At 38.4% G+C, this 21,193-nt stretch overlaps 1 protein-coding gene across 2 annotated transcripts in view; it reads left to right on the top strand.

Moving 5' to 3' along the window:
* Positions 311-21,193, top strand: part of MAP3K7 (mitogen-activated protein kinase kinase kinase 7) — a 66,042-nt gene continuing 45,159 nt past the window's right edge. The window contains exons 1-5 of one of the 2 annotated variants that reach the window (XM_021082147.1): positions 311-842; positions 14,414-14,524; positions 17,556-17,621; positions 18,091-18,136; positions 19,455-19,593. In XM_021082147.1, coding sequence (XP_020937806.1) covers positions 723-842; positions 14,414-14,524; positions 17,556-17,621; positions 18,091-18,136; positions 19,455-19,593 — 482 coding nt within the window. In that variant the 5' untranslated portion in view covers positions 311-722. 2 annotated transcript variants of the gene reach the window in all.

Raw genomic sequence — 21,193 nt, 5'->3', positions numbered from 1 at the left:
CATAAGGGGTTGGCTCATAGTAACAGTAGCAACTGCTTCCTTCCAAACACACTGAGGGAATATATTTCCCAAGGCTTTTTATAGAGACAGTTCAGTATAGCTTGGGGGTGAAACGGACAATTAAGCTTCGTCACAAAAACTAAATCCAATACTACCCTCGTCCGTCTGCAGGTCTCAGACAAAAAAGAGCAGGGCCACAACATAGTTCATGAAGAATTGGAACCGAAGCTTTTATCTTTCCCGCTGGTTCCTGAAGGACCAACCACACTGATATTCCATCATGCTCCGCGCCACTTCCGTTCGCGCGTTCTGATTACGTCAACTCCTCAGCTCTCGCGGTATCAGCCGGTTTCTGAGGCCTGTTAACAAAAATCTCGCGAAATTTGTCCTAGAGGTCCAAGCTAGACTCTCACCCTCCCCCACTCCACCCCAACCTGTCCTTCTTTGCTCTGTCACCAAATTCTCCCCTCCCCTCCCTGGAGCTCACGGCCCTCCTCCGGTTCCCGATTTCAGGCCGGAACCGGAAGTTTGGTGGGCGGGGCCCGGCAGCGGAAAACGCAGCGGAGCCGGAGCCCGGACTCCGCTGTGGCCGCTGCCCCTGTCCCCGCCACGGATCGCCGTGGCTCCAGGTTGAAGGTCGGTCCGGAGGCGGGTGGGCGCGGGTCTCCCCCGGACTGTCCGGGCGGCAGCCTTCCCGGGCCCCCCGGGCTCCGCGAGGGATCATGTCTACAGCCTCTGCCGCTTCCTCCTCCTCTTCGTCTTCCGCCGGTGAGATGATCGAAGCCCCCTCCCAAGTCCTCAACTTTGAAGAGATCGACTACAAGGAGATCGAGGTGGAGGAGGTGAGCGAGGCCAGTCACTGAAGCGCTGGCCCGAGCCGGGGACCTCTTCTGCCTGGTCCCAGCTCTTAAGGCGCCTCCCTGACCCTTCTGTTTCGCGGGGTCCACCAGGAAGCCCCCACACCCCACAAAGATCGGGTGTAGAGCAGACTCCCTGCGTTTAGCTGCTCTGGGTTATCTCCCATTTTTCCTCCTTTCGGCACTCTTGTTTGGATTTGATATTCCGGTGCCTGGATTTGGTTCATCTCAAAGAGAAGGATGAACTGAGATCGTGAGATCTGGTGAGGTCTTGTGGTCCACCAGATCTCAAGTCTGTAAGTAGTAAATCAAAGACCATGGCCGTTTTGGAGTTTTAGTTCTCTAAGACAAAGTGTTCTTAAGAGCCAAGGATTGTATTATCTTCGACATCAAGTTCAGTGCCTAGTACGCAGTGAATGCTCAGTGTGTGTTTGGTAAATTAATACATCATCATGTCTAATGCAGTGTTTCCCCGAGTACCGGATGGTTCTGTTTCTCCGATTCTATAGAGCAGCCGTTGTAATATTAAATGTTATTCCATCAATTCGACTAATATAGATTAATTTCATCTTTAGTAATATAGACTGGTATATTATGAAAAAATATTTCAAGTAGATATTCTGAAGAAATAACTAATTTCGGTGACAGCCAGAATTATTTTAGAGCAAGGTAATAATATGCCTTTAATACACTGCCTCTTTTCAAATTCACAGAGATTGGTTGCAAGGACCATAAAATTTGGAAAAGTAAAATCTGTGTATGTATTTTAAAGACACATTTTAGAAAGTGTTAAAACTTTGGTTGAAAATTATATCTATTATTTACCATATATTTCATACTAAAAAATACCATATGGCAAAAAAAAAATTTACTAAGCACTTTGCATTACATAGGCCATAGAGAACTCTGTGTCCTAAAATTACAAACTCTCAAAGAGTTTTAATCTCTACTTTAAAAGTCCAAATTATTTTTAGGTAGTGGCAAGCTAAAAGTAGTTATCCTTCAACAAATACATTTTTGTATGTATGTTTTGGACAAATAATGGATTACTTAATCATAGTTTTTACTTGCATAAGATAATCTTAAAGATTACTGAAAAGAACCTCATTTTACAAGGTGGTATAAAATGGCCTTTGGAGTTAGATGAAGTGTGTAGTATATCAGCTATGTCACTTAATAGCTCTTTGATTGGAGCAGGTTTCCTGACCTTTTTGAGCTTTAGTTTCCTTAATTGTAAAATAGGGGTAATAATTTCTGTTTCATTTTATCTACATAACAGATCTTATTAGGCAACACATGCAAAGCACCCAGCACAGTGCCTGATACACATTACTGGGAAACTGAGTTTCACAGCAGAATAGTGACCTTCTTTAAGGTCACATTACTAAAAGAAGGACCCATATTTTGGAAAGGGGGTGGTGGGATTTGTGTGTGTTTTCTATTGAGGCTATGATAAAGTCCTTTTTCAGAATTGGATAGTTAATCCAGCTTTCATGGCTAACATTCTTTCTTTTTTAAGAATAAAAATTCAGTGAGTCAGTATAAAAGAATTGCAGTTTTTAAATAAGCATTTACGTCTACTCTGTGGCAAACTGCTATGCTTGTAGACTACAAATTGTTTTATAATAATAACTTTTACTTCATGGTCTACCAAATGTTCTTACAGACTTACATCATTTGGTTTTTACAACCTTAGTTTTCACACACTGCTTTCTAAAGCATTTTATATTCCTGGTTGTTACTAAATCGTCATTTATCATTTTGTGACTCTTCCCCCAGAAACATTTAACTTCTAATTGGGGTTCTGTTTCCAAAGATCTTTCCTCCAGTTTAGATGATGTTTTGACCTTTCTTTGTTATATTTAGGACAGTCCTGAGGAATAAAATTTTGTTTTTAGATGAAATTTTCTAATGTTAGGCAGTCATTTAATTTTGTCCTTTTCATTTTTTATTGCCCAGTTTATTTTCATATTAAAGTTTGAATTTAGACCTTTCTAATGTTAAAACCATTACATAATTCTCATCATATCCTTTATTTTCACATATTAAAATAATGTGTTATATAATCTAGGGTGCACCATGAGCACTCAATAAATATTTTTCAACTTAGATTCTACTTCTAGCTTAAAATCATGAATAAGAGAACTGAGAAAGATGACTAGAAACAAAAAGTATTTTACATTGCTTTCAATATTTTATATGGTACCAGTATATTGCCTATAAATAAAATCATATTCTGTTTCTCAAATAACAATGTAATTAATCAAATCAGCATTATATTGGTTCAGTTAGAAACTATGTAAGAAAAATACTCTAACTGCAGACCAAATATACAGTCATTTAGTAGATGCATATTTTTAAGGCATCAGCTGATTTTAATCCTTACATTTCTGATATCGTGACTCAGTAATATCATCATGGAACTTCCTAAATTCAGTTCTGATGTCAAATTATGTAATATCTCAGCATCAGAAACCTATGTAGGCACTTTTTTAAAAAGTCATTTAGCTTTTATCATTCTGGATCTGAGTGCAGAGAATGTTAGAATAAATTGTGAGGTATGTCCATTGAGGACAAGGTTGCCAGAAATGGTAAAGGCAGTGGGGTGTGGTAAAAAGTGTACTGGGCTGGGTATTTAGAAATCGTGGATGCCCTGTTGATTCTGCCATAATATATTTCAGTAACTTTGAGCAAGTCATCTCATTTTTCTGGGCCTCCAATTTCTCACGAAGAATGAAAGATTGAAAAGATCATTTAAAGTCTCTCCCAGTTCTAAAATGAAGACACGCTTATTGTTTCCAGTGTTTATGTTCTGTTTCCACAGAAAGCTTTAAGGACAGTAATCATGATCTTTTTCCGAATGCCATTTGTGACCAATTGATCCTTGTTATATTAGGGCAAATGATATATGCCATTTTACAGATATTGACAGATGGTCATAGAGTTTGATTTGCCAGAAGCCTCATGTCTATATAAATGGTAGAGCTGGAAATTGGATTTGAGATTTCTCATTCCTGAGTCCTTTGCTCTTCCCACTGGATTTATGTCACTTTGATTCTTTCTGAAGTACTCTATAGCCAAACCTTTTTGTAAGAATGGGGAAACAAAATACAGATTTCCTTTATAATTGTTGGTCTTGAGCATTTAATGAGCATTCTGTGTGCATAATACTGTTAGTGTACTTACTATGAAAGGTAAATAGAAGGATCCTAGTTTTTTTCTTTTAAAACTTTGTCTTACTGTGAGGCTAGGTTTTTAGAACCACATATTTAAAACTATGAATGTAATGTAAACTGAGCACCATGATTTGAAAGTAGGGGTTATCACAGAATCCCATTGCCTATTGAGTGGAAAAGATTTTGAATAAAGTAAATGTCATAGATTGGGAAAGGTATTAAGATGAGTTGTCTTTGCAGTTGTTCCTCGGTCTAGAATGCTCATTCCCCCCAGAACTTTACTTGGCTGACTCCTTCTCACTCATTCAAGTCCCACTTCAAATGTTACTGCCTTAGAGAAGCTTTCCCTGAGCAACTGAGATCTTTTGTCACTTTTGTTATCCTTCACAGCACTTACCAGTAACCCGAATTGTGAATCCCCCAGCAGAACGTAAGCTGCATTTTTCACACTTGTAACTCTAATATCGAGCATCTAGGAGGTTATCCATAAATATTTGCTGAATGAGTAATGAAGTTACCACAACATAACCGTGAGAATTTAGTGTCCAAACTGGTTCTCTTATGTGATCTGGTTCATTTATGTGACAAAACCAGAGGTTAAGATAAGTTAGTGATTTGGCTAAGGCAGCATTTACACTAAAAATGAAATGTGATTCTCTTTCCAAGTGTTGATTCCATTACAATAGATTATACCTAGCAAATACATTTGTTTAGCCAGTGGTAAAAGATGCTATAAAGGGTCAGGTGCTTTGAGTAAACTCTATATTGGTGAGCCTTTACCTAAATGCTAAAAGACCCTATTTGGCATGGTTGCTTTTTAAAAGCGAGACCCATAGTGTTGACATCAAGAATAGCATATGTGCAAGGCACATATTATCATTGCAACATTTATGTGTTCTTAAGCTTCATTAGAAACATGCAAAGGTTTTGTTTTAAAAGGAAATACAGAAAGAGCTTTGGCAGTGATGTACATTTTGTAATTTTAGGTTATAAGGATATGGGCAATTGATGATAGAGAAAAAGCTTACTATTATTATTATTTTGTCTTTTTTGCCTTTTCTAGGGCCGCTTCCACGGCATATGGAGGTTTCCAGGCTAGGGGTCTAATCGGAACTGTAGCTGCCGGCCTACTCCAGAGCCATAGCAACGTGGGATCCGAGCCACGTCTGCGACCTACACCACAGCTCACAGCACAGCTCACAGCAATGCCTGCCTTAACCCACTGAGCAAGGCCAGGGATCGAACCTGCAACCTCATGATTCCTAGTTGGATTCTTTAACCACTGAGCCACAACGGGAACTCTGAGAAAAACCTTACTTATAGTGGCCTGAAGAAACTAGATTTGTTAGTATTTAATTATGAATATCCAAAATTATTAAAAACTCTTCCATGTGAAAGTAGGGGCTATCAATTTTCATAGAAGTCTGTAATTGCTATCACAATGAAGAGGTAGCCACAGTGGTAATTTGTATAACCTGTATGTGTAGCTTAAAAGATGATATGGGCATATTATTTGAAAGGAGGGCCTATTGAACTGGTCAGGTGTCTTCTGGCTAGTTTTAAAAGACTACATGAAAAATTCAAAAGCAAGTTTGAATAATCAAAGTACTACTTTTGTGTTATCAAGCCTGTCTTGTCATCAGATGGCAGTTCCATTCTGCCACAGTTTATTAATAGATAGTGAAGTTCTGAAATAGTTGGAGGCTCCAAGTTCTAACTAATAAATGTTAAGATCTATGCTTGTTCTGTCATGTTCCAAATTTCTAGCCAGAGCAATGGCAGCACAGCCAGAGTCCACCCACACAGACCACTGAACAGGGCCAAACCAAACTGACAGTTACAGTCACTGAACTAAAAATAACATGAATTTTGGGGACAATTAAGAATTACTTCGTAGTAAATTAAGAGGACAAGGGCATACCCCTTTTCCATTTAGTTTTAGTTTAGATGTTTGTTTGTTTTAATAACATGACTTAGATAAAGGAATGGAGTAGTCTCAGTCTTCCACCTTGAAGAGAAATTAGCATTTTAAGGAGTTGCTTTTTGGGGGGTTGGAGGGGTGCCTGTGGCCTGTGAAAGTTTCAGGCCAGAGATTGAACCTGTGCCCCTCACAGCAGTGATGCCAGATCTTTAACCCCATTAGCCACAAGGAAACTCCAGGCATTGCTTTTTTTAAACACACACATCAAATTTTGATTTGGGTTTTTGTGCCTTTTAATACTAATTGCATGGAAATAGCCTATACATTATCTTTCATATTCGCCTACTGTACTTTTTATTAACAAATTAAATTTAAATCTGCTTTACTATATGAGATTAAAGTTGTGGACCCAAAACCAAGAGTGCTGAACCATATTATCATTAACAATTATTTTGAAATGACAGCTTTCCCCAAAGATCAGTTTTCATCAAAGAGTATAAAAAAGGGCACACATTCCAAATCACAAGTATCTCCCCTATCACACATATCCTTCCAAAATGATCCTAGAAATAAATATTTCAGGTATTTTTCACCACCCCTCATCTATAAAAATAGGAGAACGGAGGAATGCAAAGAGGACTTTGGTTTTAAAAGGGAAGTCAATTTAGAAATATTTCCTTCTGAATTTATGAATGTTTTCTAAATTAAAATGTTCTCAGATAATGATAATATGTATAAGAACCTTAAGTTATTCAGATATGAATGCAATCCAAAGAGCATATTTGATTTGTGAACTTGAATTAGAAATTTGGTAGAAAGTAAAAAGTGACTTCCTTTCAGTGTTTGTAGTTTGAATATTAGGTTTTTCGTTGTTTACCTTAGTTGCCTGTTTGTCTCAATTCATCATCTGTGCCACTCTTTTCTACTGATCTACCGTGTGTCAAGAAAAAAATTGGGTTGCTCAGGGAAATTCTCCTTTTCCTTTCTTCCTACCCAGGAAGTCATTTCAGTGAACTAGAAAACTTTCATTAATAATACCATCAGTGAGGAAGGGCTCTCTGGTCTATGTGATAGTTTCAAAGTATCTGGTCTCACGTTAATTATGGTTTTAATATAACTTTTTTTTTTTTTTTTTTTTTTTTTTGTCTTTTTACCATTTCTTGAGCCGCTCCTGTGGCATATGGAGGTTCCCAGGCTAGGGGTCGAATTGGAGCTGCAGCTGCTGGCCTATACCAGAGCCACAGCAACGCGGGATCTGAGCTGCAGTCTGCAACCTACACCACAGCTCATGGCAACGCCGGATCCTTAACCCACTGAGCAAGGTCAGGGATCAAACCTGCAACCTCATGGTTCCTAGTATTCATTAACCACTGAGCCACGACAGGAACTCCCCTGGTTTTAATATAACTTAATACCGTCATTCAAAGATCAGAATCACCTGAAGGATTAGTTAAAACAGATTGCTGCGCCTGATCCTCAGACTCAGTAATTCTTGGTGGGAACCTGAGAATTATATTTTCACAAATTCCAGGCAATGCAAATACTTTGACCCAGAGACCACACTTAGAGAGCCATCGACTTAATGCCTTTGCGGTTTTCATATCTGATTTCTTGCTTGAAACTCTTTTTGGCTTGTGGCACTTTCCTCGTTTGCCCTCTGCCTTACTGGCTGTTCCATCTCAGTTTTTGCTGGTTCTTTCTCCTCTGTGTTCTAAATGTGAAATGCTTCAAAGCTCAGTTCTCGGGCCCCAGTATTTACATAGTTTTGGGGGGGGGTTTTTGGGTCTCTGCATCCAGTTGATTGATTAGAAATACCAGCTAAATGCTGATGACTCTCTCAAGTTTTTGTCTCCTGCTCTACTTCTCCTTGATTCATGTTTCCACTTTCCTTCTTGACATCTCCACTCGGATATCTAATAGGCATCTTAAATTTTGTATGACTAAATCAGAACTCTGTGTTGTTTAAAAAAGAAGAGGTAGAAAATCTGCTTGCTGCATTCTTTCTTATCCTTTATTGAATGGTTACCTAATCTAGACATTATCTTTGATTCATCTCTTTTCCTGTCCACCTGTCCTGCCTGCATGCAGATCATCAGCAAACTCCTTTGACTAAACCCATAAAATATATCCCAAATCTGCTCATTTTTCTGCACTACCATCAACCTTGCCCTCAAAGCTGTTCTCTCTTGCTCAGGCTGCCTTTACAGCCTCCTTCCTGGTCTACTTATATACTCTAGATTCCCTACAATCCATTCTTCATGTTAGTGCTAGAATGATTTTTTTTTTTTTTTCTTTTTAGGGCCACACCTGTGGCATATGGAGGTTCCCAGGCTAGGAGTTGAATCAGAGCTACAGCTGCCAGCCTGTGCCACAGCCACAGCAATGCAAGATCCAAGCCATGTCTGCAGTCTACACCAGAGCTCATAGCAATGCCAGATCCTTAACCCACTGAGCGAGGCTGGGGATTGAACCCGCAACCTCATGGTTCCTAGTCGGGATTTGTTTCCCCTGCACCACAATGGAAACTCCCTAGAATGACTTTTTTTTTTTAAATGTAAAATCAGGGAGTTCCCATCGTGGCACAGCAGAAACGAATCCAACTAGGAACCATGAGGTTGCAGGTTCGATCCCTGGCCTTGCTTAGTGGGTTGAGGATCTGGTGTAGGTCACAGACACGGCTTGGATCTGGCATTGCTGTGCCCAGCACCTGCAACTCCAATTAGACTCTTAGCCTGGGAACCTCCATATGCCGCAGGTGTGGCTCTAAAAAGATAAAAAAAAAAAAAAAAGGGTAGGAGTTCCCATCGTGGTGCAGTGCTTGACGACTCAACTAGGAACCATGAGGTTGCAGGTTCGGTCCCTGCCCTTGCTCAGTGGGTTAACGATCCGGCATTGCCGTGAGCTGTGGTGTAGTTTGCGGACGTGGCTCAGATCCCGCGTTGCTGTGGCTCTGGTGTAGGCCTGAGGCTACAGCTCCGATTAGACCCCTAGCCTGGGAACCTCCATATGCCGTGGGAGCGGCCCAGGAAATAGCAAAAAGACCAAAAAAAAAAGTAAAATCATATCACATTCCTCCTTAAATTCCTCTGATTGCTTCCCATCATGTTTAGACTAAAATACAAACTCCTTTTCATGGGTGCCAAGAGCCACTCAGGATCCAGACTCTGCCTGTTTCTCCAGCTTTATCTTGGATTACTCTTCCCTTCTCCCATTGGGCCCTGCCACACCAACACTCCAAGTTTCTCTAGATCATCACTAAAATGTCACCTTGCTCAATGAGGCCTGGCAGGACTGTCCTTTGTAAAATTAGGGTGGGGGGGAGGATGCATGCATGTGTATACAAACACACTTAAGCTCCTTTTCTTCTTAGCACACTTATTTTCCAAAACATTTTATCTATCTTAATTCTCGCTTCCTCTTTGTCTCCCTCCAGGAGAATATAAGCAGTTAGAGCAAGGGTTTTGGTTTAGTGTATCCACTTCTATATCTTGATTGCCTAGGATAACACCTAGTCTATAGATGGGGTTCAAATATTGTTGAATAGGGAATGAAGGGGTCTTTTCCCCCCTTTAGGGCCTTTACATTAATTGTTTCTTCTTCAGTTGGTTCCTTGTGTCATTCAAATATCAGGTTAGTAACTTCCTCAGATGGTCTTCCCAATACTATCCAGCCCTAAGTTTCCACCGTCTCTGCTGCCTCATTCAGTTTTTTGGTTTTTACATGGCATTTTTTTATAAGCTGATATTTTCCTTATTTTTTTGTCTATGACTGTCTTTTCTCTCTGCTCCCACCCCGCCCCTTTAATTGAAAGTGCATTCCAGGTATATAATTTATGGCTTGTATCCCACATGGTAGTTATAGTAGATATTCAAGAAATAGTGGTTTAGGGAGTAAACAAATGAAGAGTTCATTGTTCTATTGGCATTAGCCTCACGTCACCCCTTGAAAGCAGGAGACCTTACCCATTTCTTCCTGCTTGCTGATATTTGCTTCCCCTTTGGCTTTCATTGATCTTCCAAAATTCATCTGAACTCTGCATTTAGCTTGCTATAGTTGAGCTGTCTAACCATCCAGCAGCCTCATTCCTACAGTCAGAAGACTCCAATTTTCAGTTCTCTTGCTTTTCTCTTGGCAAGAGTTTTTCTATATCATTTCCATGTTCTGTTGGGACTGAGAGAACCCAGGTAGGGCCTCCCTCTGACTGTCTCCCTTGCCACACTTACTCATTTGCAGCTCCCCATGTTGGCAAAACATATCCTGGGAGGCTGCTTCCTCCTGGGGATCTCATTGAGAAGTTGTGGGGGAGGAGGCACAGGAATAAGTCTTTTCTACCCTTGAATCCCTAAATCTGTCCTGAAAGGGGAAGTGGTAGTTCTTTAGCCACCATCTTGGACTCTCACCTTTGGCTCTCTTCAGCATGCGTTTTTTTTTGTTTTTTGTTTTTTTAAAATACTATTATTTTGTCATGACTTTCTTCTCTCACTTTCATGAAGTGAAGGCAGGGATCAATTGTTTTTTTCTTTCACCCCTAATATCTATGCCATTTGAAAAAACAGGAAGTCACTTTTTGATACTGTGACATAGTGATTTATAAGAAGTATATATTTGGTCATTCAGATGGCCAAAATATATTTCTCACATATGTTTGGTCTTCAACTCCAATTCCCGGCTCACACCTCCCAAAACCCTCTGAATTTCCTAAGTGATGAGAACAATAAAGATGTCTTGAGGTTAATTGTGGACCATACCTAAAGATGGGGCGGGTTGCCAGGAGAACCAGCAGTGTGATTAGAAGGTTGTAACTTTGTCTCACCTCCCTGACTTCCAGGGAGGGGAAGGGAGCTGAAGGTTGAATCTGCTGGCAGTGGATTTAATGATTTCATGTCATGTCCATGTAGTGAAGCTCCATATAAACACAGAAGGACAGGGTTCAGAGAGCTTCTGGGTTGGTGAACATGTGAAGACTGGGGGAGAGCAGGGCCCAGAGAGGGCATGGAAGCTCTGTGCCCTTTCCATTTATCTTACCCTATGAATCTCTTCTACCTGGTTATTCCTCAGTTATATTCTTTTCTAATAAGCTGGTAATCTCGTAAGTAAAATATTTATTTGAGTCTGTGAGCCACTTGATCAAATTAATTGAACCCAAGGCAGGGGCCCTTGGTACCTCCAGCTTGTTGATCATAAGCATAGATGATAACCTGGGCTTATAACTGGCTTCTGAAATAGGGTGGGGGGAGCAGTATGGTAGAACTGAGCCCTTAACCTGTGGGATCTGATGCTCTCTCCAGGTGGATAATGTCAGAATTAAGCCTGAATGGTAGGACACTCAACAGGTATCTGAGAATTGCTTGCTGGTGTGGGGAAACCCCTCTCTGCACATTATAATTGGTGATCAGAATCATTAGATACACAGAAATTTAATTCTTTAAGCATTCTCTGAGCCTCTAACCTTTGAATTCACAGCAATCATTTTTTCTATCCTGTATTTCAGTTTATGTATACAATCTTTGGCATCTTGCACTTTCTTTATTATCGTTTTAGATCTGTTGTTTCACCATACATGTGAAGTATCTTATGGCCCTACTGTGAATATAGGCTTCTCAAGTCCATGGGCTCTCATTGTGCATGTAATATGCCTGTTTTATATTTCAGAGTGTTCAAGAAAATTGCTTTCTTAAGCAAAAGGGAGAAAGTTTATCATGTCCTCATTTGCTCACATTATGTTCCCATGGTTTTAAGTTGCAAGCTCAGAGTCAGCCATCATCTCAGCACTAGGTGGCACTTGTGCATCACAGTTAGTAGTGTACACCTTATACCATTTTTGCAACAAGTGTGTGATCTACAGTATAATGTTTGGAATCCCCGTGAGGGCACCCCTGAGAATAAGAAAATGAAACAAAAGGAGACCTGTTGAGTACTAGTTGCTCTGATGTGTTTGTAAATACATAGTTGAAGGATATATTAAATTATTTTACAATCATTACTTCATAGTAATAACAATAGGTAGGCTGGTCTCCATCTATACCTTCTTAGCTCAACATTACTGTAAAGTTGAGATTCATTTGAGGACCTGTTTCCTATTCACTGTGGTTAATTGTGAGAGAAATGAGGAGTATAGCTCTTGAAACTGATTCATACCTAACTCCAAGCACATAGTATTCTTTTGTAGTATTTAAGAAAATACCTGATTTTGACTTATGAACACCATAGATATCCACTGAGGAAAACGTAGCCATCTCCTTTTTGCTGTTGAGAAAATAGAAGCTCAAAGACATTAACTTGCCTACCATTGATAGCTAATAGGCAGACAGAACCTATATTAAAACTCAAGTCTTTTGGGCTCCAGATCCTAGGTATGCTCTTTCCAGTATTCTGATGGTTTCAAGTTTAGCCACTACCCATTCATGTTGAAGTAACTGTATGACAAGTGCAAATGACTAACGTTGGTTCCTTTTCTCTTAGGAGAGGCGTGAAGGAGAGCCAGAGCCTAATCATCAGGAGGTCCCTGAGCACCTAAGGGAAAGGGAAGGTGCTAAGGGAAAAAGGGAAGGACACCCAAAGAATGACTAGCTCTTAGAGATGTCACCTGCGTTTACTTAGAGGCAGCCCAATTTCCTTTAAGCTTATAACATACAGAGGCTGAATATAGAGTGAATTGGTCACTAAATGCTCTAGGCTTCATATCCTGACTTCTCTGACCCTGTGATCTTGGGCAACTTGCAACTGTGTGACTTGGTTTACTCACCTGTAAAATGGAGGAGAGTTAAACAGGAAAAGCACATAATTAGTTCCTGGCACATGGTAAACATTCAATAAATGCTAACCATTTGGATGTTTTTATACTTTAAGCAACATGAGAAATGTCCATACTGCTCTGTGTAATGTTTGAAGGGGAATTCGAACTTTGGCCCAGTTTACAACTGCTGTCTTGGTAGTTATTAGCACCTCTTTCTTCTTCTGTGAAGAGTCCCGATGAAGATAATAAATGATTTGATCACCTCAGCCAACTTTGTTCGGAAGTGTTTCTGCCCAGGTGTTTGTTCATGTAAGCTTGCCTAAAGTGAAGATTCATCCAAGAGAAGATATAACTACCCCTTTCTAATTATATAGTACAGATACATGTGTACAGATTAGGATCTCTAACGTTCTGGTATTAGACTTCCTGACATCACACTGCACTTGCTCTTTACTAGCTGTATAGCCTTGGGCAAGTTGGTTGACTTCTTTAAACCCAGGTACTTTGTCTATAAAATTAAGATAGCTGTAGTACCTGTCACCTAGGGTTGTGTAAATGATTTAATGATGTAAAGCACTTATCTCAGTGCCTGCCACAAAGAAAGTACATCATAAATGAGAGCCTACAGGGAGGAAGATTTTTCATTTAAGAGTACTTAGATCCGCTGAAAGCTTGGCGTAGATGATGTCTAACTAAGGTCTTTTACAATGATAAAAATGAAAGATTTTGTTCCAGTAAATATAGGTCATTATTTTGTTGTTGTTTTAGTATTATGGCAATTTCAAACATTTATAAAAGTAGAATGGCATGAGAGAGGAATGAATCATGGAGGTACACATCAGCTTCAACAATAATACAATATGTGGTCAATTTTTATTTTATAACAAAAAAAAATCAACTTTAATGAGATATGTTTTACATGAAATTTATCCATCTGAAGTGTATAGTGATTTGTACACATTTACTGAGTTGTACAACCATTACCAAAAATCAGTTTTCAAATATTTTCATCACCTTGATAGGAATCTTCTTACCCATTTATAGTAAATCCCAATTTCTACTGTCTGCCCCAGACAACCATTGATCTACTTTCTATCTCTATAGATTTTCCTTTTTTGGACATTTCATGTAAATGGAATCATACAATATGTATGTTGTGTCTGGCACTTGCCAGACAAATTTATCCATGTTGTACCATGTTTCAGTAGTTCATTCCTTTTTCTTGATGAAAAATATTTCATTGTATATAGGATACCATGCTTTGTCTGTCCTTCACAGTGGCCAGTCTTCTGTCATTTGTATTTTTATCCTTTAACCTATACTCCCTACCCTTACTGAATTATTCAAAAGGTATTTTTAATGTCATAAATACGATAGCTTAAAACACTGGTTACATGTTTCTGCTTTTTATTTTTATTTTTCCAGACCATCTTCTCTATCCTCGTTCCTCTTGTCTGTTTTTGTTTTCTGTCTCTAAGAGTCTCTTTTTGTTTGTTGTTTTTGGTTTTACTTGAGACTGAAGAGGTGTCTAGACCATAAACTTTCAAAGGTAGAGACAGTGCATTTTATTATCTCTTCACTTCAGTAAACATTCATACTTGCTCAGTGGCAAATCCAGATGTGGTGATTTCTAAAATCTTTAATAAGTTTTTCAGATTGGCATCAGCATTATATGTTGGGCTGGATCTGTTTGTTTCTGATTCTCATTTTTTTTTAAATTCAGGTTGTTGGAAGAGGAGCCTTTGGAGTAGTGTGCAAGGCGAAGTGGAGAGCAAAAGATGTTGCTATTAAACAAATAGAAAGTGAATCTGAGAGGAAAGCTTTTATTGTAGAGGTAAGTTGAGATGTCATTTATGCTCTGTAGTTCTTTACCTAAGAAGCTGCATGAATTTAATATTATGAGAAAAATATTTCTCAGTTGTCATTTCTCTGTGTACTTGAACATCGACAATTTGGTTGAACCAAAGAGAATGCCACAGGAACATTTTTTTCATTCACACTCTTAATTTTGATTAAAAATTAGGGTAAAAAAGACTTAGCTGCATAAATGAATTCATCCCTGAATTAAAATGTAATCTCTTCCATGTAATTCAGATGTATTTCAAGGCGTAGAATTTAAATTTTAAAATAGGAAAGAATTGGTATTCTCTCCCACTATCTAAAATTAAGAAGGGAAGTTTTATGCATTCATTTTTGACTGAACATTTTTAGAAATTCGAATGAGATTATTTTAAGGGAAAATAATTTCAAATTTGGTTTTTCTCATTTAGCATGAAAATTTACAACTCTATTCTCTTACAGATTTGGTGATGAAGGAGAATTCAATAATTATGAGATTATTGTAGCAACAAGTTCATTCTTTTTGTGCTGTTTTATGTATTAGATCACAGTGTTTCATTAAATGAGTGGCTTTATCATTTTTTAACTTCATTGGCCAATAAATAGGTGGTATTTACCATATGAACCTTCTGAATTTGTATCTGTGATTTTGTTTAATTATCTCTTCAAAATACACTTCATGATATTTTTAAATGTATAACATGGAGAAATGAGAATTTGGTTGTGATACGACATCATGAAGAAAGATGAGTTCCTACTGTGGCTCAGCGTGTTAAGGACCTGACACTGTCTCCTTGAGGATGTGGGTTCGATCCCTGGCCTGGCTCAATGGATTAAAGTTCCAGCCTTGCCATAAGCTGTAGTGTAGGCTGCAGATGTGGCTCAGATGTGGTGTTGATCTAGTTGTGATGTAGGCTGTTGCTGCAGCTCTGATTCAACCCTGGCCCTGAAACTTACATATGCCACAGGCGCAGCTATAAAAAGGGGGCAAGAAAAGGAGGAAGAAGATGATCTCTAGTAGTATGCTCCAGGACTCTGGCTTTATCTTGCCTTATTCACAATTTTTGTTTGTGTTTCAGATGAGGTTATTGATTGCATACTGTTATATTGACAGTTTCCTAAAACTGGGTAAAAGTGCATGTGTTAAATGCTAGGAATCAGGAGTCAAAAAGATCATAATAGCTTGGAGAAAAAAAGTTTATCATCAAAGTTATAGATAGATGTAATTTAAATTTTCAAATGGTTTTCCATGTATTCTTGCTAAAAAAAACTTTAATCCCGTATACTTCCTCCCATCAAGTTTTCTGCTTCTCAGAGGCAACTTCTTTGAGCTCATCCCTTAGTTTTGTTTGGTGCCCCCCAATCCAGAGACTTACACCTTCTCTAAAGGTATTATTATGTTTCTGGCTCTGTATTTGTCTCTATATGTCTATATTCACTACGTATCTCTGTATTTAGAGAATACCTTCTTATACTTTCTTTAAAGAATCAACCTCCAATATTTGGGACAATAAAGAGGCAGTCACTAAGTTGTTTAAAGTCAGGGAGAGAAGGAAACTTTGGTCTAACTTTTAAGCAATCTCTCTGCCCTTTCAGTAGCTTACATGAATAGATCCCTGATACTGACACCACTGCCCTACATTTTGGTTGAGATGAATCTGGTTGCTTCTCACTTTTCTTCATTTCTTTTAGGTCTGCTCTGTCAGTTATTGCTAGTCATTTGCTTTCCAGCTTCCAAAAATGAACTATTTTTTCAGTTCATATTCTCTTCATCCTTCTCCATTTATGCCTTGAAAAAAGTGCCTTTACCATCATAGTGATATTTGAAGAGGGAATAGGAATAAATTCTTGAGTAATCTGCTGTCTAAACCTCAGTACTGAATCTTTACAAGATGAAATATAATAAATAGTGATTATTCTTCTTTTAGGACTGAAAATCTATAATTGTTGGTTGTAGAAAAATACAGCTTTCTAGTAGCTTGTAGTAAAAAGATTTACTTTAGTGGACTTCATATGAGATAGCAGTATAATATAGGTAATGGAGAAGAAGAGGAAGAAGGAAGAGGAAAAGGAAGAGATGAAGTGAGAGCAAGGAGCAGTTTGGGAGGATATATTAATAGAAATTTGAGATGTAGAGCAAGACAAATGAGTATAGATAGCTAAAGCTCTCACTGACTTTCTCAGCGTGAACCATTAGATTGGATTGGATTGGATTGGATTGGATTGGATTGGATAAAACTGGAGGAAGGGGGACCAGTTAAGAGAAAGCTATAGTAATTACTACAGTGGTTCAGGTTAGAACTGCTAAGGCAATGGTAGTAGGAATGGAGAACAGGGAATTAACTCAAGAGATAGGAGACGAGGAAAGAATGAAGGGAAGAAAATACAAGAATGCAGATTTTAAGTCAAGTAGACCAAAGTTCAAACCCTGGCTGTACTACTTTCTAGGTCTAAGGTATTTAGCAGCTCACTAACCTTCTCTTAAGCCTTATCTTAAAGGTACCTCATCTTTAAAATGAAAGTGATAATATCTTCCTTGCAAAGTTTTGAGGATTATGCAATATCTGTACAGTGCCTACCAGTACAGCATGGAGTAGGTAGACTAACCATAGCTATGAAGATGGTGATGAGGAGGAGGAGGAAGAGGAGAAAGTGGAGGAGGCTTCTTCCAGCTTGGGTAACTCAGTTCAGTGCCATCTCTGAGATGGCATCCTAACATTTTTTGGCAAAGTTAATTTCTTCTTATTTATACTTACGCTTTGTTCACAACTCCTGTTATAGCACTTGGCACATTGCTTTAAGTATTTGTTTACATGTCCCTTCCCCAGCTAAACTGAGAGGGCTCTAGAGCAGGGATTCTGTGACAATCTGGGCAGGAACTTATGACCACAATGCCTTCTACACAGTAAATAGTGATTGTTTAATGTTTCAATTAATAATTTGTACAACCTTAAATTTTAATGATGCTGTGAAATCACTTCCTCAAAAGCTAGCACTTTTTTAAAAGAAACCTTAATTTGTTACAGCTTCGGCAGTTATCTCGTGTGAACCATCCTAACATTGTAAAGCTGTATGGAGCCTGCTTGAATCCAGTAAGTTTGTTACTTTTTCATTATAACCTGTCAGTGAGAAATGATGTGGCAAATGTGTGCAGCTGTGTACTTTATGAAGCTATTTTTATTGTTATGTTATTTCTTAAAAAAATTTGTACATATGTTTCTAATCTATTAACACACAGTATAAGGAAACAGCTGTCTTAGGTGGTCTTATCCAGTAACTTCATCTTCTTGGAAGGTTTACGATATCCAGTGACAGCATCCATTCGTTAGCACTGGAGAAAGTCCCCAAAGATCCTGTGATTATGTTTTTAGATACATCCCCACTCTTAGACAATGGACCCTAGAAGACAAGGTCTTAGATCTTTTTTTTCTCTTCTAGTGCTGTTCACATAGTAGGGAACAAAAGAATAATTTTTAATTCATTTATAAAATCAAAGGTTCTCTCTCAAGTTCCTTAGGCTATAACTTTGTGGTTAATTATTCTGGTATATGTTTTCTTTAGGTTTGTCTTGTGATGGAATATGCTGAAGGGGGCTCTTTATATAATGGTGAGTGTCTTTAGTCCTATCTCTAGTAGAGTAAAATAACTGAAAAGCTTTTAATATAAACTGTAAGTTACTTAATGTTCTTCACAATTTATCCTCAGAGTCCCAAAAGGTGGTAATAAAAAAAGAAATCTGCTAAAAATTAAAAATGTAAAGACAAGATGCTGCAACATTAGGATGTGAAACTTAGAAGTCTGAGTATATCAGGCTTTTAAATTGATGGTACACTTCATAATGTTAAAAGCATTTAAGTAAAGTAAAAACTTGCTTTTTAAATAGGTTTTAAAATATCTTCATGCTTTAATTTTTTTCTTTTTGCCCCCTCTTAGCTTAGAGCCTCTCATTTTAGAAACTTTCTAAACATATGTCCTCATTGTGCTTTATATTGCTTTTTTTTCCCCAAAAATAAAATTGTGAAAACTCACTTCACAGAATATTTTAATGACAGTGAAAGAAAATTGTCATTTAGTTAACTTTATAGAACAGAACTAACTCTTTTCACTCTAAGAAAACAACAGCTATGTATATAAACTGTCTCTTGTCACACCATTTATATACAATAAATTGTACCACTATACTTTTAAAATTAACATTATTTTTTGAGAGTTGCTGCTGCAGTGGGTCAAGGATATGCCATTATCTCTGGCACTACAGGTTTGAGCCCTGGCCCAACAGAGGGGGTTAAGGTATGACATAGGTCACAGCTGCAGCTTGGATTCAGTCCCTGGCCCGGGAACTTCCATATGCCATGGGTGCAGTCATTTAAAAAAAAAAAAAAAAAAAAGATTAGCATTATTTTATATAAACGTTTACTTATATTTACTGCTCATGTGTTCATCATTGTTAACGGCTATCTAATACTCAAGTGTTTTATTTGGTTGAACTATTTCTAGTTTTTAGCTGTTATAGAAAGCATAATTGTAAACATCTTGATGTACATTATTTTGTTTCCCTCCGTGCTATTTCTCTGTATCTCTCTCAAAGTAATATGCCATCACATGGTTTATAATTTATATTATTCTGTGAAAGACTGCATCTATCAATGAGAAAAAGGTGTGGTAATGTGTATCAGTTTTATTGAATGTAGGTACAACATTTAATGGAAATACTATTAAATGTAAGGTACATATGTGGTAGTTATCCATCTGAAGTTATTAGACAGGGCCATCTTTTTATTTAGAAAAGAATGAAAAGTGGGACTGATAGGAGCATGTGTAGGAAAATACCCACTCCTGTGTTCTGACAGTTAGTGCTTGCATTCACCTTATGTCTTTTGTTATATGCAATAAAGTTCTTTTTAGTTTGTACCTTTCTTTTGCAGTGCTGCATGGTGCTGAACCATTGCCATATTACACTGCTGCCCATGCAATGAGTTGGTGTTTACAGTGTTCCCAAGGAGTGGCTTATCTTCACAGCATGCAACCCAAAGCTTTAATTCACAGGGACCTGAAACCACCAAAGTAAGTGCTAGTAATGTGGCGTCTCTCTCGCCACCCTCCCCCCCAAAACCCACTCCCTAATTTAAGTTCCTTTTTTTTTTTTTTTTTTGCTATTTCTTTGGGCTGCTCCTGCGGCATATGGAGGTTACCAGGATAGGGTTCGAATCAGAGCTGTAGCTGCCAGCCTATGCCAGAGCCACAGCAACATGGGATCCGATCCGTGTCTGCAACCTACACCACAGCTCACGGCAACGCCAGATCGTTAACCCACTGAGCAAGGGCAGGGACCGAACCCGCAACCTCATGGTTCCTAGTCGGATTCGTTAACCACTGCACCACAACGGGAACTCCCCACTCCCTAATTAAGCTAATTGTTGCACATTTCCCTTTTGGCTTGCTCAGGAATGTTTATTTTTTGTTTTTTTGAGATGATTTTTAACTCACCTCCATAAGCTGGCCTTTTAAAATGTTGTCTTTAGTGGGGTTTTTTATTTTGGTTGAATTTTTATATTTAATAACATCTATCTTAGATTAGCATACTTCTAGAGTCCGTTATCCTATAAATCCTATTTTTTGCCCCCACAGTATACAGTATATATTGTTCTCCCTAAACAGTTAGTTGCATGAGAGTAGGGACAAGTCTGTCTTGTTCCCTGCTGTATCCCTAATAACTTGCACAGTGTCCCCACAGAGTAGACATTCCACAAAAATATACAGAGTGGTTATTATTTGCCTTTTCAGAGGAAGGCAGAGGGTATTTCTGGCATCTAGAAATTGAAAATACTCGGGATTTCTCCATATTGAAGATTCTGGGACTTTGAAAGCATGTCAAAATTCCCTAAATAAGTATTTTAAAGGCTAAAACTTTGGGGACTTTTGTGTTTCTTTGATACTCAATTAAAATATATATGTGGTATTTGTTCCCATTTCTCTCTAATTTTTTTCTACATCCACTTATGACAAACAAAGTTTCCCATGTGTCCTTTCTCCCCCACCTCTGACCACCACATCAGTCCATAGATAAGCAGTTTCCCCTAGGAAATCAGTCTTGAGTATTCTACTCTCTTAATACTGGTTTACAGCATTAAAGCATCCCTTCTGGCTATAACCTCTCACTCTCCTATCTAATCTGATAAATTCTACATAGGTTTTAACTCTCAGAATCACTGTTCTCACTAGTATACCTATTTCTACTCCCAGGCTTAAACTGATTTCTCTCTCCCCAGGTCCCTGGTCAAATAATGTTTAAGCCCCAGATTTATGATGATTTTATTTTTTTAACTTGACTCCTGAGGTTGTCGTAACTACCGATCTTGGCTAGTAAAGAAATCACTTTTTTCTCCTGTTAGGAGATTGTGTCCTCCTTTCCCCCATATTAACAGTCAGTTGAATTATCACAGCAAGCTCATGAAAATCATAGCTCTTATCCAGCAATAAATTGACCTGATTCAAAGGATGTAGGCAAGTGTCAGGCACAGGCAAAGCATCCTTTTCCTGGAGGAGCCAGAAACCATTAGATTACAACTCCCAAAAGTGACCCTTCTGCATTAAGGCATGTTTGGCTTTGGAATAACTGATAAGTTATTAAGCAGTATACTTTAAATATCTCACAAAAGGAAGT

Source organism: Sus scrofa, chromosome 1, assembly GCF_000003025.6.
Source record: "Sus scrofa isolate TJ Tabasco breed Duroc chromosome 1, Sscrofa11.1, whole genome shotgun sequence".
NCBI lineage: Eukaryota > Metazoa > Chordata > Mammalia > Artiodactyla > Suidae > Sus > Sus scrofa.
This window is presented reverse-complemented; position numbering and strand designations above follow the sequence as displayed.